General features: G+C 33.7%; 2 protein-coding genes across 2 annotated transcripts in view; one reads left to right on the top strand and one right to left on the bottom strand.

Annotated features, from left to right (window-relative positions):
* LOC120330154 (uncharacterized) overlaps nt 1–8,504 on the bottom strand; it is a 30,147-nt gene extending 21,643 nt beyond the window's left edge. The window contains exons 1-3 of the mRNA XM_078118865.1: nt 8,382–8,504; nt 7,652–7,861; nt 7,344–7,532 (exon numbers count right to left, since the gene is read on the bottom strand). Of these exons, the coding sequence (XP_077974991.1) occupies nt 7,344–7,532; nt 7,652–7,861; nt 8,382–8,433 (451 nt within the window). The 5' untranslated portion in view covers nt 8,434–8,504. The remainder of the gene's footprint in view (nt 1–7,343; nt 7,533–7,651; nt 7,862–8,381) is intronic.
* LOC144430780 (uncharacterized) overlaps nt 1–14,671 on the top strand; it is a 33,663-nt gene that overhangs the window by 5,543 nt on the left and 13,449 nt on the right. The window lies entirely within an intron of this gene.

The raw sequence follows: 14,671 nt of genomic DNA, 5'->3' as shown, positions 1-14,671 counted from the left end.
GCGCACCTACACGAAAAAAAATGGTGCATTTAAATAAAACCAAATTTGGTCATCGTTAATGCGTACTTTATGCCTTTTAGAGTTTATAAACCAGTAGGCCTAAAGAATAAAGGTGAAAGGTTAACTTATCCCCCTTATCTCTTATTTTGAAGGAACTCGGTTCAGCAAATTAATAAACTGCAGCCTACGAAATAGGCAAGAATAGGCGCATTTTTTTTGACCTGGAATAGCAAGAAATCTTTCCTACTCTTTTTTAATGGATAATAATTTGTGTTTAGCAGTTATTTTAAATAAAAACGTGTTTTTTATAAGTAAATGGAAATCGATTTTCATATTTTTGTATATTTAAGAATTTCGTACTTCTCTCTTGTAATTTCTTGTTTTTGGAAAATGAAAATAGAAGACATTCCCCCAAAATGAGCCCTAGCGTTATTTTTCGAATGAAAATTGAAGCACGGGATGATGATGTATTCACTCGAAATCGTGAGATGTTTGTTTTACACTAGTTTTAATAAATGTATTTCCAATCAAGAGTCTGAAAAGTAAAATAGATATAGTAAAATTGGTGTTCTCTTCGCGGCCCCCAAAATTAGTTTCGCGGCCCTTCACGGGGCGCGGCCCCTAGTTTGGGACGCCCTGATATAAATGATGTTCTGTGTTCTATACTACTTGTACATCTGTATTTATGGTTGTTTTTAAATGAATCTTGCGGATATATTTCATTATGGATTTTAATGGAAGACGCTTTCAAATGTATCTAGGCTACATATGTCATCAACATGTGTACTTTAAATATTTTTTTGCGGTAAAATGCTCATTTTAATGAGATATACTTCGTAGCAGACCTATTTGTAACACTTTTTTTGATGTGTACAGGCTTTGGACGGGTTATGAATAACGCAGGCGTGATAGCCACCCACTATACTTCAGCCGTGGTGTTGTTTGCAATAATCGGAAGCCTAGGAAATGTGTAACTTGATGCTTAAATGACATTGTATTAACAGCGTGTCTCATGAAATCACTATATTTATTAACAAATGCTATGCTGTGTACCTAATAGTCTACGTCGAAGCTTTGCTGTAATTCACTTTTACACAAGTAAACGTCCATTTTTGTAATTAATATTTTGTCTTTTGTTCAATATAAAATGTTCATTTACATTTCATTTTGTGTTTTCAAACATTGCACTGCATTTCATAATTATTACTAGCTATAAAATAAACACTACGTTTTTTATATGAAGAAATATTCTTCAAAAAAAAAATACAATTTCAATTTATACTCTCTAAACATGTTTTATCTTATATGGTATTTTCACTCGCTATTTTCCGGAGAAATTGAAGTCAATCGTTGAATTCTATGAATTGTAGTTCGGTATTATACGAACATCAGTCTTGTGGGTAGTTTTAAAAAGTCTCTCATTGATGGGTCTGAATGTAGAATGCTTAAATTATGCATAGTGGTGATATTTTACACCGGTTGGTATTTTAGGGATATTATTGTTTATTTTGAATCAATTCAACAATGCAGCCATACATGGAAAATGACATATTCACCATGTTAAATTTAGTTGCATTTGTTCACATATTTGAGAATGATTTAGGTTAGCAACCTAGCAGTAAGCCTTTGTTGAATCTCCCAAATGTTAAACGTTGAAATAGCAAGTATATAAAAGAGCAGTAAATATTTTAATGCTTTTCTATGAAACGGTTATAAAAAATAGTATTGGGCCAATGCCTCTGCAATTTTCATTTGTGTTCACTTCGGTTTTGTGCTAGAAAATTAATTTAGTTTTAAGCCATTTACCAAAAAAATTTCAATAAATGTGCATTCTATAACATTAAACGCGACTACACTATTACTTTGTTGCGTGCTTATAAGATGTGAGTTGTAGATAGATTGGGCAATATTGCAACTTCGTGGAGAAAGCTAATTTTGTTATTCAAGTATTTTCAAAAATTATTTTTTTAACTGATTATTATATTAAAAAGGTTGAAGAAAAATGAATGTAAAAACTTGCCAAGCGCTTCTTATTGCAATAAATCCTTCAAAACGCCACAAATATCGATAGAGGCTCATGCACACCTTCTCAAGCTGTAGTTGCAACCGATAAGCCATTACGTGAACGATCCTGCTGCGATGAAACCATCTTGCGAAAATTGAAATGCGATCGAATAAATGAGTTTGTAGGACCTTGAAAATCTCACTTCAGCCGTAAAAAACAAAGTATGCTGAGCATAAATTAACCGAACAGTATTAACCGTAACAATGACTTCCTTTTATAAGAAAAATGTCAATACATGACCTCGAAATCCATATTATGGCGTCATAACAGATGAGTTGTGGCGTCTTTGCATCAGAGAACTCCTACAATTACCATAGGCTAGGTTAGGAGGTCTCATCGTTCATATCAGTAGTTTACCGCCGATATAAGCATGTTCTTCATTATCGCAACCCACTCGTTTTGCCGAAGGACTGCGCTTGATCGAATTGCTTTTGTTGTAGGCTCGTGAGCTAATTTTCATGATTTTTCTTCCTCAAAACGTCTCTCTGATATCTCGGCTAAACATTCCGGGTAAAATCTTATGACTTTGGTGGAGATATAAAGTGGCGATAAATGTACGCAATAGAGTCAAAAGTCAAAAAAAAAAATTTTACTTACATTTTTGAAATTATAGTTCCGCTGCGTGTGCAGCTGCCAGAATGCAACGTTTTGGCGTAGTTTCGCGGCGATGCAAGGGGTATTTCAATAGAAAATACAAAAAATACAGAAAAAAATTGATTTATGAACAAGCCCTTGTTTAAAAACACGATGTTTTTTTTTAGAATTTTTTAGATAAAAAACAAAACCCTAATTTTAAGGTTTTAGCCGCTGCTCAGCTGATCGGCATAGAAAAATTTTCGGCAGAATATGATTTAACCATATCTTTAACGATATCAGAATTACTTTGATCGAAGTACTCACCCTCTTATTGGGTAAACAATTCGATTGGAACACGACGAACAAGTGCGCGCAAAAGCAAATCCCAGTTGTCACCTCCTTAGCGACACCTGTGGGAAATTTCAGTTTAATACTGAAACAATATTCAAAACCATCATTGGTACAACCTTGAGACAAGTTGCAAATTTTCTGCTACTCCTGATTTATTGTTTGTCCTAAACTTTGTTTGGCCTGTCTTGGTAAATTTGTTCGTTGATTCCAACTGACGTGAGACTGGACGTCATTAAATATTGTCCGCGAATTTCTGTTTAGACAACTCTTGAATGAACTGTAATGCAGTGTAAGAGAATCATTTCATAACGCTTTATCTTTGTAGCATAAAAATTGCAGTTTGATCAACATACGTAGGAGAGAACTGTTATCCTAACTGCCTGGACTATATAAATTAACCCGCCTCACAACCATGATGGTATCACAAATAGATTAAAATAGGGCGAAATAGAAATTAGTTCAAATTGTTACTCAGGTACTATTTCATTTAATTTATCCTTGAATAGGTCTGTGCCAAATGTGAAAATTTAATTTTAGAGAAAGTGAGGTTCATCAATGAACAAATAAAGGTTGAAAATTGACAGTGGTATTCTAAAAATACGTCGTGTCACAACTGAAAGTGATGTATTCCAAGATGATAAAAATGAATCAACTCGAGCAAGGTGGTCCAAGGTTGTCGGCCTCGCGGGCCACACTATAATATTTGTATTGTTCGCGGGCTACAATAGTGCTAGAAATGAGTAAACTGTGCAATACAAAACAAACACTTTTATTGTCCAAACACATTGGTCATTATTTGTCATTTATCAAGCTAAAACATGCAAAAAACTCACTTAAACGTGCAAAAGTTTTACTATATCTAAATTTAGACTTCAAAATCTTCATAACGGAGAAAGTGCCATACAGAGAAAATGCCGTTTTAGTTATCATATTAATTGAATTGTTCAGCTTTTATATCAAACAATTGTTTGCAAAATAACTTACAAATAACTGCAGATTGATTGATTACCGAATTTTACCAAATTTGAGATACAAAAGGGTAATTACTAAATTTTCTGAGATATAGGCAGCATTTTTTGTAATACTGTTTAAGCTGATTGCAAAAAATACACCCGGCAGGAATTATATTGGTCGGCCATTACATTAATATTTAGTTATCAGGCATAGCTAACCTAGGCTAATAGATTCCTCATTCGGTTTTTAGTTTTCTATGTAGCCGATTTTGTTAGCATATATTCCCGACCGAAAATATAAAAACCAGGTAACAATTTAGACCAGCCAAGCACGTTATTCAATTTCGCTAGTGGCCTCAGCTAGCCATAACACTAGTCAATTCAATGACATTAGTAATGTAACAATATGTCAGAAGATTTTTCTGGTTATTTTTATGACGAAACAACCCCAAATGCGATTTTTTGTTTACCCTTGCGCAAATGCGACGTGGCCCGCGGGCCCGGGTTTGGACCACCCTGAACCTAGTACTTAGGTCAACAAAAACATATTATGGGGTTCAAAGTATATTTGTGAAATCCAGCTACTTTCATATTTTTTTCTGGATATCGATAAGGTTCAATTTTTAATGACAGGGTGGTTGATGCCCATTCAAAATTATGATTAATGTGTTGTTTGTCAAATTCGATAATTGGCCAAACTTGTCCAACAACTGGTACTGGCTACTCAAACAACTATACCAACATAAAGCAAATACTACCCGTATTTGCGTTCAATCGTAAATCAAAATCTTTATCAAAATTGGTTGGGAAATATTCTAAGCAAATGTGTGCACTGGTTGAGAATATACTAACGAATAAACGCATATTTTGGATAACTGTTGGAAGAAAAGCATTTATTTTAGAGGGACATGTAATTCCCATCTCCATGACAGCAAACTGGCGAGTAGAAGCAACGTTCTACTAATCAAACAAATGTTAAAGAATACATGTAACAAAGAGTTGTGGAGAGAAAAAAGGTTTATCTTCATTTATGCTGGAAAAAATCTTATTGGTAACAGTTTCGTTCGCGCTCGCTGGGAGGGCGTTACTCTTTTATTGAACTGTTGTCAAGCGTCTTAAATTTTTATGAAACTAAAAAATAATGCTTGAAGTTAGATACGAAGGACATGTTCGAAGTCAAAATTCGAAGCGGCGGGTTGCGCATCGTGCTAATTGTTGGGAATACGCGCGCCCTCACACTTTTAATTATCCTGCGCTGTTTCGCAGATTCGAATTCCCGGCGATAATTATGTACAAGAGGATTGCTGGACTCCTGCATCATAAAGTTCATGGATCGGAAATAAATACCTGGATAACTAATTCCATACCCGACATAGAATGTAAACAGGACGAAAGGCCGCGTGATACGCTATATGATTAAGACCGGAGAGCAAAAGGTGCACCGCAGCTGACGACTATGTTTGGAAGTTTTGTATTCGAATAATTAGAATACATTTTCTCAAATTAGGGAAGTTTTTGCTAATGAGTTCGATAAATAAAGGACAACCTGCTGTTAAAAATTTGAATTACATTTCTGGACATACCATAATTTAGAAATTATTTTCAAAGAACTTTTCTTTCTGATGAAACTTGAAAGAAAATGCGTAATGTTTTCTTGTGGAGCTATTAAACGTATACGCTGTAAATTTGATTAAATTTTAGTTTGTTTGTCATGTATTCTTGCATTTCAAAATTATGAAAAATATTTCCTCAATAAAGTCACCTATGCAATAGAAAGAATGCTGTAACGCCAATGCACGCAAATCACAAATTCAGGATATGGTTATAGGTTTATCGCGGGAATTTACGTATACTTTATTCGAGATTCTTAAATTTCAAAAATACAAAAAATTTTTGCCTTATTGCGATTGTGATTTTTCACAAAATATTACAAACCAACCAACATAATATACTCCACATATGCCTGAGATTCGTATGTCAAGAACATACCACGTTTTGCACTTACCATGCTTGTTTCCCGGTCACTTACAAGTGAAATTTCATTTAAATTACTGATATAAATTTAAGAAAAAATACGAATAGGGGGTGAGATAGTTGACGAAGTTTTCTACAGTTTGCTCAATACTCGACTAAAACTAAATCGCAACCAAAGTCCAACATTTGCCAAGTTGTCACTTTTTGGAAGAAATCCATTAAAGTGTGAAAATTCTAAAAATCAACTTTAACATGTTGCGTAACTCTGCCAATGTATTGCAAAATCATGTTGTTGTTATTCCTTTTAATTTCTAGACTTGTTAACCAACACAAATGTTTTTTATTCGCAGACTGCCGACGACGTCCTCACGATTACAAACAATCTTCTGCAAGCTACGAATCAAGATGCGCAAAGTACTGTTTCTGATAACTCTGACGTGTAAGTATAGTAGTAGGGAGATATCTTCTGCCTGTTTCTTTAATATGTTTACTACCATACAAGAAATAAAACAAGTAGTTATTGTTGATTTGAAGACCAAATTAGCTATTCAACTTAAACAATCTAACTGGAAAGCTATATATTATCACTGCTTTGAATATTTAAAATTATGTTAATATATATAATATGTTTCATATGTCTTGCCAAGCTGTATATACCTATACTACATATATTGGTGCCTCTTTGATATGATTGACTCAAAAAATTTGTTTTATACTTACCTTGTCATATTTTTTTCATTTTTCAGAATTTTACAATCCATCGATAATACAGCGGAAAGTGTTGAACTGTCATCTACTGGGAGCTATGATAGCTATGAGAACACGCAATCAAATATAGCCTTTTCTGTAGTCGGACAATCGTCAACCGCTAGAGCATTTACAGTTGGTAAGATATTTTTGTAAATTTTGAGCAACATTTTAACATAATATTTTCCAGAATTTGAATAAGTTACTTTAGAAGTATTTTAATTTGTATGAATTTAGTGTATTGAAAATCAGTTTTAACTTTGCTTTATATCTAAAGGCAGTTTTGAAAATTTTCGCAAACGGAGTAGAATATTTCAATTGCACGTACATCCGAATTTACTATATGCAACAAGTTCATAAAACATTTTTTGGTACTCCAGAAGTATGTGCACAAAGATGGCGGACACCGGAACGTAGTATGTGTACTAGGTTGGGGGTGGGCCATAATTTAAGGTACAACTACTACGGGAGTCACTTGGCTAGTCCCCGAACTCGTAGTATAACTGAAATTAGGAAAATTGGAATAAAATTATGGCCTAACGCTAACCTGATACACTACTACGTTGCGGTGTCAGCCATCTTGGTGCACATACTTCTGAAGCGGCCATTTTTAAAATGTGGGATTGACGATATACTTGAGCTATTGAAATAAATACTTTCTTCAAATATTTTCTCACCTTTTAAACATGGTTCTGTTACGTAATGTATCTCGACTCCATTTTCTGAACCCTTTTCGTATACGATTGATGCGATTATATCAAAATTGTATATTTCCGCAACTTCACAGCCAGATATGAGGACCTCGTCATTATGACAGTTATCATAACAGACTTCAGAGGCAGTCTTGAGTTCAACTGTTCCAAGTTCTGTGAAATTACATTCTTTTTCATAATACAGTATTAAATAGAATATCAGGGCAAAATTTTAAAAACAAGACGGTAGGCGAAAAGCGGAGATTCAATATATATATAAAGATTTTACTTACTGATACTCCCCCTCTGCTCGGGTTGACTATGTCGGCTAGGTTCTTCTAAATATCGTATATCTAATTTAACCTTGAAATTTGGAAAAGGTGTAGGATGTATTGTCCAGTAACATTCATTCAAGTTCGATGCATTAGTGAGTATCCCGGTCTCGTATGGTACAATAATATGTGGTGAAGAGCTGCAAGCATGTCTATTTTCGTCGGTTGCCACTGAAAATTCAAGAACACATGTTCTCAGCAATGGAAAACCAGGTGTGTAACAAGTGTATTTTTTGTTACCACAGATTGGTAAAAAACTTTAATTTTTTCAACTACCAAGGGATGTACATTTGTGTAGTTTATTCTAATGATATTATCAGACCAGCAGCGTGAAAAATATGTCTGTCATGTAACTATGTGTACCGGTTGCCAACAATATCTTCCCAATACTATTCTATTAATGTTTTATATTTACATTGGTTGAAACTTGATAAATATTTGTGGATGAGAATTTAATCGACTTCAGTTGAATTCAAATCGTTATAACGAAATCCATGCCGATTATACGTTTATTATAAGGAAAGTTGCAAGCCAAATATCTTCTGAATTAGATAGCTGTACTTGTTTATTTAAGTAGCCAACAAGCTAACTTCTTTCAAAAATATGCTAGCACAATTACCATGCAACATTAATTTATACAACAAAAACGATCTCAAAATATCAAAATATTTATATAAAACAATACACTTACCTGAAGTAACTAATAATGACGAAACAGCAAAAATCAGAGCAAAGTCAGGCATAATTATAAACGTACAAATTTTAACGCTGCTGTAGAGCGCTAAATAAAAATTTATTGATTAGTAAAAGATTTTTTTGTCGATCATACTTGATCAACTTCATTACAAATATATGTTCATTGATAGCTTATGCTTCCACGAATTACGCATTGCATGATTCCTCGGTAAAAACACGTGATGCGACTTACTACACATCCTGTTTCGTTTTGCGTCAGACGCGACGAATTTTGTTGGATGTTATGAAAGTGATTCATGTCAGACAAGAATATATATTGAATATTACTTTAAAATTATTTATATTACTTATAACATATTTTTCAGTTTCAGAATGTTTTTGATAATATATTTCAAAGTGATCTCTCATCCATGGCATTATTGTATGTTGTAGGTTTTTTTTGAAGGCTTGGAATGGGCATAGCATTCTATAAACATAGGCTTACCATACGTCCCGATTTAGGCAGGGCAGTCCCACCTTTCAACGTCTTGTCCCGTAGTCCCGGCCGGTCAGTCAAAAGTCCCGCTTTGGCGTCCAGCCAGCCATAATACACGGACCCCCCCCCCCCTAAAATTAATAGCGGATAATTGCTACACTCCTAAGCCAAAGGGCGTTTAGCGTTAACGTAAATTCCTTTATTTTTCGAACTGGAACCGATATTTAGAGAGACAGCGCAACGAGACAGCTTTTACATTTTATGCAACTCAAACGGTAAAGAATTTGAGCTATGAAGGTTTTAGTCAGAATAAGTATTTGAACAACCGAATAGATATGATGAGTAATCATCAATGTTAAAATGGAAAGTTTTCACAAATCTTCTCTTTTTCTTGCATGTAACATATTAATCAATTTATAGAAAATCATTCTAATGATTTTCTTCACTTTAACAGAAAAAAATGAGCCTGTTGCAGTCATAATTGTTTAAATGTTTCTATCGCCTGATCTGTTCAGGCTGAAACCTTGGCGATGAGGATTCGGACTAGAATATGGTCAATGTGATATTGACGCTATCATAAGAAATGAGAGCAATTCTTATTTTACTATCCAGCTGGATGTTAGTGAGTTTTATTGTCTACTCCACCATGTTCAATATCGAAAAGTAGGCAAACAGCAATTTTTTCAGTAGAAGACTTCTGTGGATTCTTTTTGCGATCGTTCAGGGCGTCTTCATTCAGAATTCTTGATCACGCAAGTATACATATAGGCACCTCGGGGTGCAAACTTTTCATGTTTATGCAATTCATTCCATACTGTTGCAAAGATATTTCACTCGATCACGATTTACCTTGTTTATTTCTTCTTATAGGCGGGACAAAGAATGATTTACGAAAAAAAATGCAAGAAACTGTATTAATTTATTTAGTTGGGGAATAATTGCGATGGTTACTTCAGAATTGGGTCTAGTTATAAATATGGGTATACATTATACATTATATTTTATCTCCAAGAGCCGATATCACAAGAGCGTGTAATGATTAAAAACAACAAAAGAGCTCTGCTCAAATATCTGTACACGAAAGGCGAGAACAAATATTTTATCATTAATTCCCCGAAAATCTTATACGGTAACTTACCAGTATCCATATCGGGAGGCGGACAACTCGACTACACGGACAATTCATCACAGACAACTCTTCTACCAAGACTAGCGATAACGAAACAGGGACTGTCATAGCTTTTCCAGGTCCTGTGACAATGATTCATTTTTCATGATTCAGTTTCAACGTGAATTGAAATACCAACTGATCCGAGTCACTTCTGTATTACCAGATCAGGTATCACAGTCTACCGTTCCCCATAAAAAAAACTTCCCAATCGCTAAGCACGAGATCCGCCGACGTCCGCGGAACCGCAAGGTGCGCAAATTTTGATGACGTTATAGCACACAAAAAACGAATCCCTTGGCTTAGAGCTCACAAAAATATTTGAAATAAATAAAATCAATAGCCTACTAGCAAAAAAATACAATCTTTAACCACGGAAAATTTCAAAGTAATTGGTTCAGTAATTAAAGAGAATAGCGACTTTTTTCATAACGATGGGAAGAAAAATTCTAACATAAAAGAACAACAACAACATGTTATCATAACGATTCATAGGTCCACTCCGTGTTCAACAAAATAGCGATGCTCAAATCCATGTACGGTATCTCAAAAATGTCTTGCCCCGCTTGTTCCCCTTATCCCACGCGTTACACTTGTATCATTTGTCCCACTTGTCTTACGTGTCTCACTTGTTCCACACTTGTTCTTAATACTTTGCTTTTCCATATTTGAAATATTTATATATATATATATATATATATATATAATATTCAGGTGGATAAAATGCATTTTGACATATTTTCTGTCTAGTTTTCATTGGAAACCTATTTCGATGAATTGTATGCACTTGGGAAAAACATCACTTGAACAATGAATCAGATAGAGCCTTTTTTTAATTTATGAAAATTGGTGTAAGGGTGAAATATACCCGATTAAACTGAAGATTGTAATTACTATTTATGACAGGTATTCTTCAATGAAAAAATTGAATGGGTATACATACATTAAGATAAAAATATGTTACATCTATTCTGACTATTGAATTAAAACATTCGACTGTTCGATTGTTAATGGCGGAGTGATGACATGATGACAAGGTTATTTAGGTAATTATACACTTAATTAATTAATTAATACACTTAACGTAATTTTAACGACTACTTCGCATAGATATGAGTATATTGTCGATTGAATTTGAAGTTTAACATAACTTTGATTGTGACATTATTAACAAGTAGTCTATAAAATGTAGTATTTAATAATCGTAAGACACCATGTTGTCCGAGTGTCAAGAAATTCAGTGTCAGTAATATTTTAGATTACATGTGTCTACAGCAAGTTACTTTGTTTACCTGCTAAACACTTGTATCGCGTGTCTCATGTATCCATTTTCCCAAACAATAAAAAGTTCCCAGAAACTTCCATAATTTGTTCAATAAAACTGTTGAGACGCAATTTTAAATGCGTATTAGATTGCAAAGCAATTTAGAGTGCAACCGATTATTGCACTTTAAACTGTTAGCAATAATTCAAATGACACGTTATTTACGCATTTGAATCACATTGTGGACAACTATTTGATTCTGTCAGTCCATTACAATCCGATTGACACTTGAATATTATCGGAATATCACTTATCAGTATTGCAATATCGGCAATATCGTATTTTTGAAATATCGGCGTATCGATATCGGATCGGCATCGGTGATAAAAGCGGTATCGGTATATCTTAATACATTAAAATTTTTGAATTAAGGAATATTTTTTTATAAAGAGTAATTACAATACTTTAATTCAATCAGATGTAGTTCACCTATACCCAATTTTCATAACCTTGGAACAAGTAGGACACATAGAACGAGTAGGACACGTTGGACAAGTGAGATAAGTGGGACAGGTAGGACACGTGGGACGAGCGGGAAACGATATTTTCTCAAGACACCGGTATATGGATACGGGTATGCAATTTGTCACAGTAGCCTACCGGTACCGTATCGCAGCCGAGCAGCAGATTTGCACTTACGCGAAAGCGAAACCACCACAAGGAGCGCAATTTATAATTTTGACGACGTCATCGCACACATAAACGAATCCCATTGAGGTCACAGAAATTCTTGAAATAAATAAAAATTATAGCCTTACAATAAATTTCAAAGCAATATTTCACAACAACTACAAGAAGAAAAGGATGCCTAACAAGATCAAGAACAGCGACATAATAACAAGCGATCCAGCGAAAAAAACAAAAAAAAATTTAGGATTTAGTTTTGAGTATTTTCAGTATTGTTGCTACACATATAAGTAGAGATTATTTGTAAAAAATGTTCAATAGATGATTAACTATTCTTTCCATAACTTCCAATCTGCCTGAAAATATTTTTACCAACCTGATTAATATTATGAAGAGTTCAAGAATTTCTTAGAAAGTCACATTTTCAAACTCTGTGGAAGCTTTAACTTCAAATACAGTAACTACCAATTTCGCAGTTCGCATGACGTAATTTGACCAAAAACAGCTAATTGTTTGCTACGAGAACCGCAGTTACAAACAAAAGAAATCAAATACGGTCCGTCCCCGCTCATTGAACAACTTTTACATCTCTTCGCATGTTGAAGATGATATCTTCAGTGCACCAATTGCCTTGCCAGACAATTACGGCACAAATCAAAGATTACATTGATAAAAATTACTTTATCTACTTTGATTAGCACTGCTGACGCAGCTTTTTTCATATTGGACTAAAATAATCAATACAGAAGTTTTTAGAGAATTTCGAGGGAATGTAAAGAGTTGCCGCCTAGCTATAGTATTGTAGACAATGAGTTAGTTGTGCATCAGAGCAAGTTGAGCTTGGCAGTAAAAAAATACGAGTCAATTTTAGGGTATACGAGAGAATCTCTAAATCGCCAACGGGGGTACTAATAAACGGAAATTTATATATGGATAACCGAGTCGTATCGCATTCCTGTCTGTATCTGTATATTTTGTGGATTGTGAATTATGATATATATATATATATATATATAAGTTTTCACAATTTGAAAGAAAATTACATGAAGAGAAAGAAACATGTTTTCCAGATTTGTAAACAATAACGATTTCACTAGAAATTGGTATAAAAATGTTTATCCTAGAGAAAAAATCTACAAAGGTGTTGTGAGACATTGCGTTCCTAAAGCGGTAAAGCGCTTTCCATTTGAAATTTCAAGAAGACGCTAAATATAGACCTAAATATATTAGCGCCTGAAAAGAATGAATTCGTCAACTTGCCCCGTCGTGAGTTTATTTACCAAAATGTCAGTATAACAGCGGATTTGTTTGATTATGATTATTCACATACGAAAATGCATATCCATGGATATTGTATTGTATATATACAATGCAAACATACTCGAGACATTGCCGTTTATCGATCGTAACCGTGTAAATTCAAGGTGCTCGAATAAACAGGGAATCCGAGATTTTAGTTCAACCGATCTCTGATAGTAATTGAAGTTAAGTATTACCTCAGCCTTTTTTGCACCAAGTAAACAATGTAAAGTGGTAATACTATATTTGCATCGAACAGATCCAGAAACTTGACATTGAGCACAGGTTGCTGTTTAGACTACTTCATTATGAGTGAAGTATTGGTGAAGTATTCTGTGCCATCCCTTATAAAATTTTTGATTTGAGTATTTCACTTATTTGTTTTGACTCAAATGAATTAAACAAAGAGAAAAGTTAGAATATCTCAGCTAAATGCACAAATTATAAAACAGATGAAACTTTGCTGTTATATAATTTATTTAGTATTGGAGATAGTAGTGTAGGAATATCATTAGAAAGATACGCAGTGGACCTATAAATCGATTTAATATTATGTTGTTAGATAGGAAATGTACATCTGGATAGTTTTGTTATTATGTTGTTGTTTATCATCATCTTGTTATTATTTTATTCTCTTTCTTCTTATTGTCGATGTGAAAAAAATTGCTTTTCTTATTTTCTACTGGATTAATTGCTATGAAATTTGCAGTGAATAAAGATTGTTGTTGTCACTAGAACGCTATTTACTTTTCTTTATTTCTAAATATTTTATGAATCCTATGAGAACTGATATTTCATCTCCGCTGTATTATTCTATTTTATTCATGGAAACACGGTTGTGTAGCTGCCAAACAGACCATTTTTCCGTAGTTTCATTGTGATGCTAGAAGTAGGCTATTTCAATAAAAAAATACAAAAGAAACAATGAAAATATTTTGAATCAGGCTCTTTTTTAAACAGGCTGTTAAACAAAACGAAAAATCATCTGCAAAAATTATTTGTATTAGTGTGCAGCAGTACTCTTGAATCATTTAGAATAGCTATCTTCACTATTGCTACAACATTCTTGCACTAACATACATACGATTAATCGGCGCAAGAGAGTAGAAGGATAAGGCTCTCAAAAAACTCAATCGACAGCAAAAATATTGAACTCGAGAAATAGATTACTTTGTATTCTTGTGCTTCAACGTCACACATGAAACTAACTGAAACGACCTGATTGGAAAATATATCATAAAAATTGTCTGAGAAATCAATCGAATAATTTCAGCAAATGAAAAATTATTTCACAAATAGTTTAAATGAAATTGGATACAGCTGTTTAACAGTAATATATCAATACCATCAATAAACCAATGAAATTAATGATAATAATTCTATTTTTGTATT

This window comes from Styela clava, chromosome 12, assembly GCF_964204865.1.
Source record: "Styela clava chromosome 12, kaStyClav1.hap1.2, whole genome shotgun sequence".
Taxonomy (NCBI): domain Eukaryota; kingdom Metazoa; phylum Chordata; class Ascidiacea; order Stolidobranchia; family Styelidae; genus Styela; species Styela clava.
The sequence above is the reverse complement of the archived record's forward strand: the minus strand, read 5'-3'. Positions and strand labels throughout refer to the sequence as shown.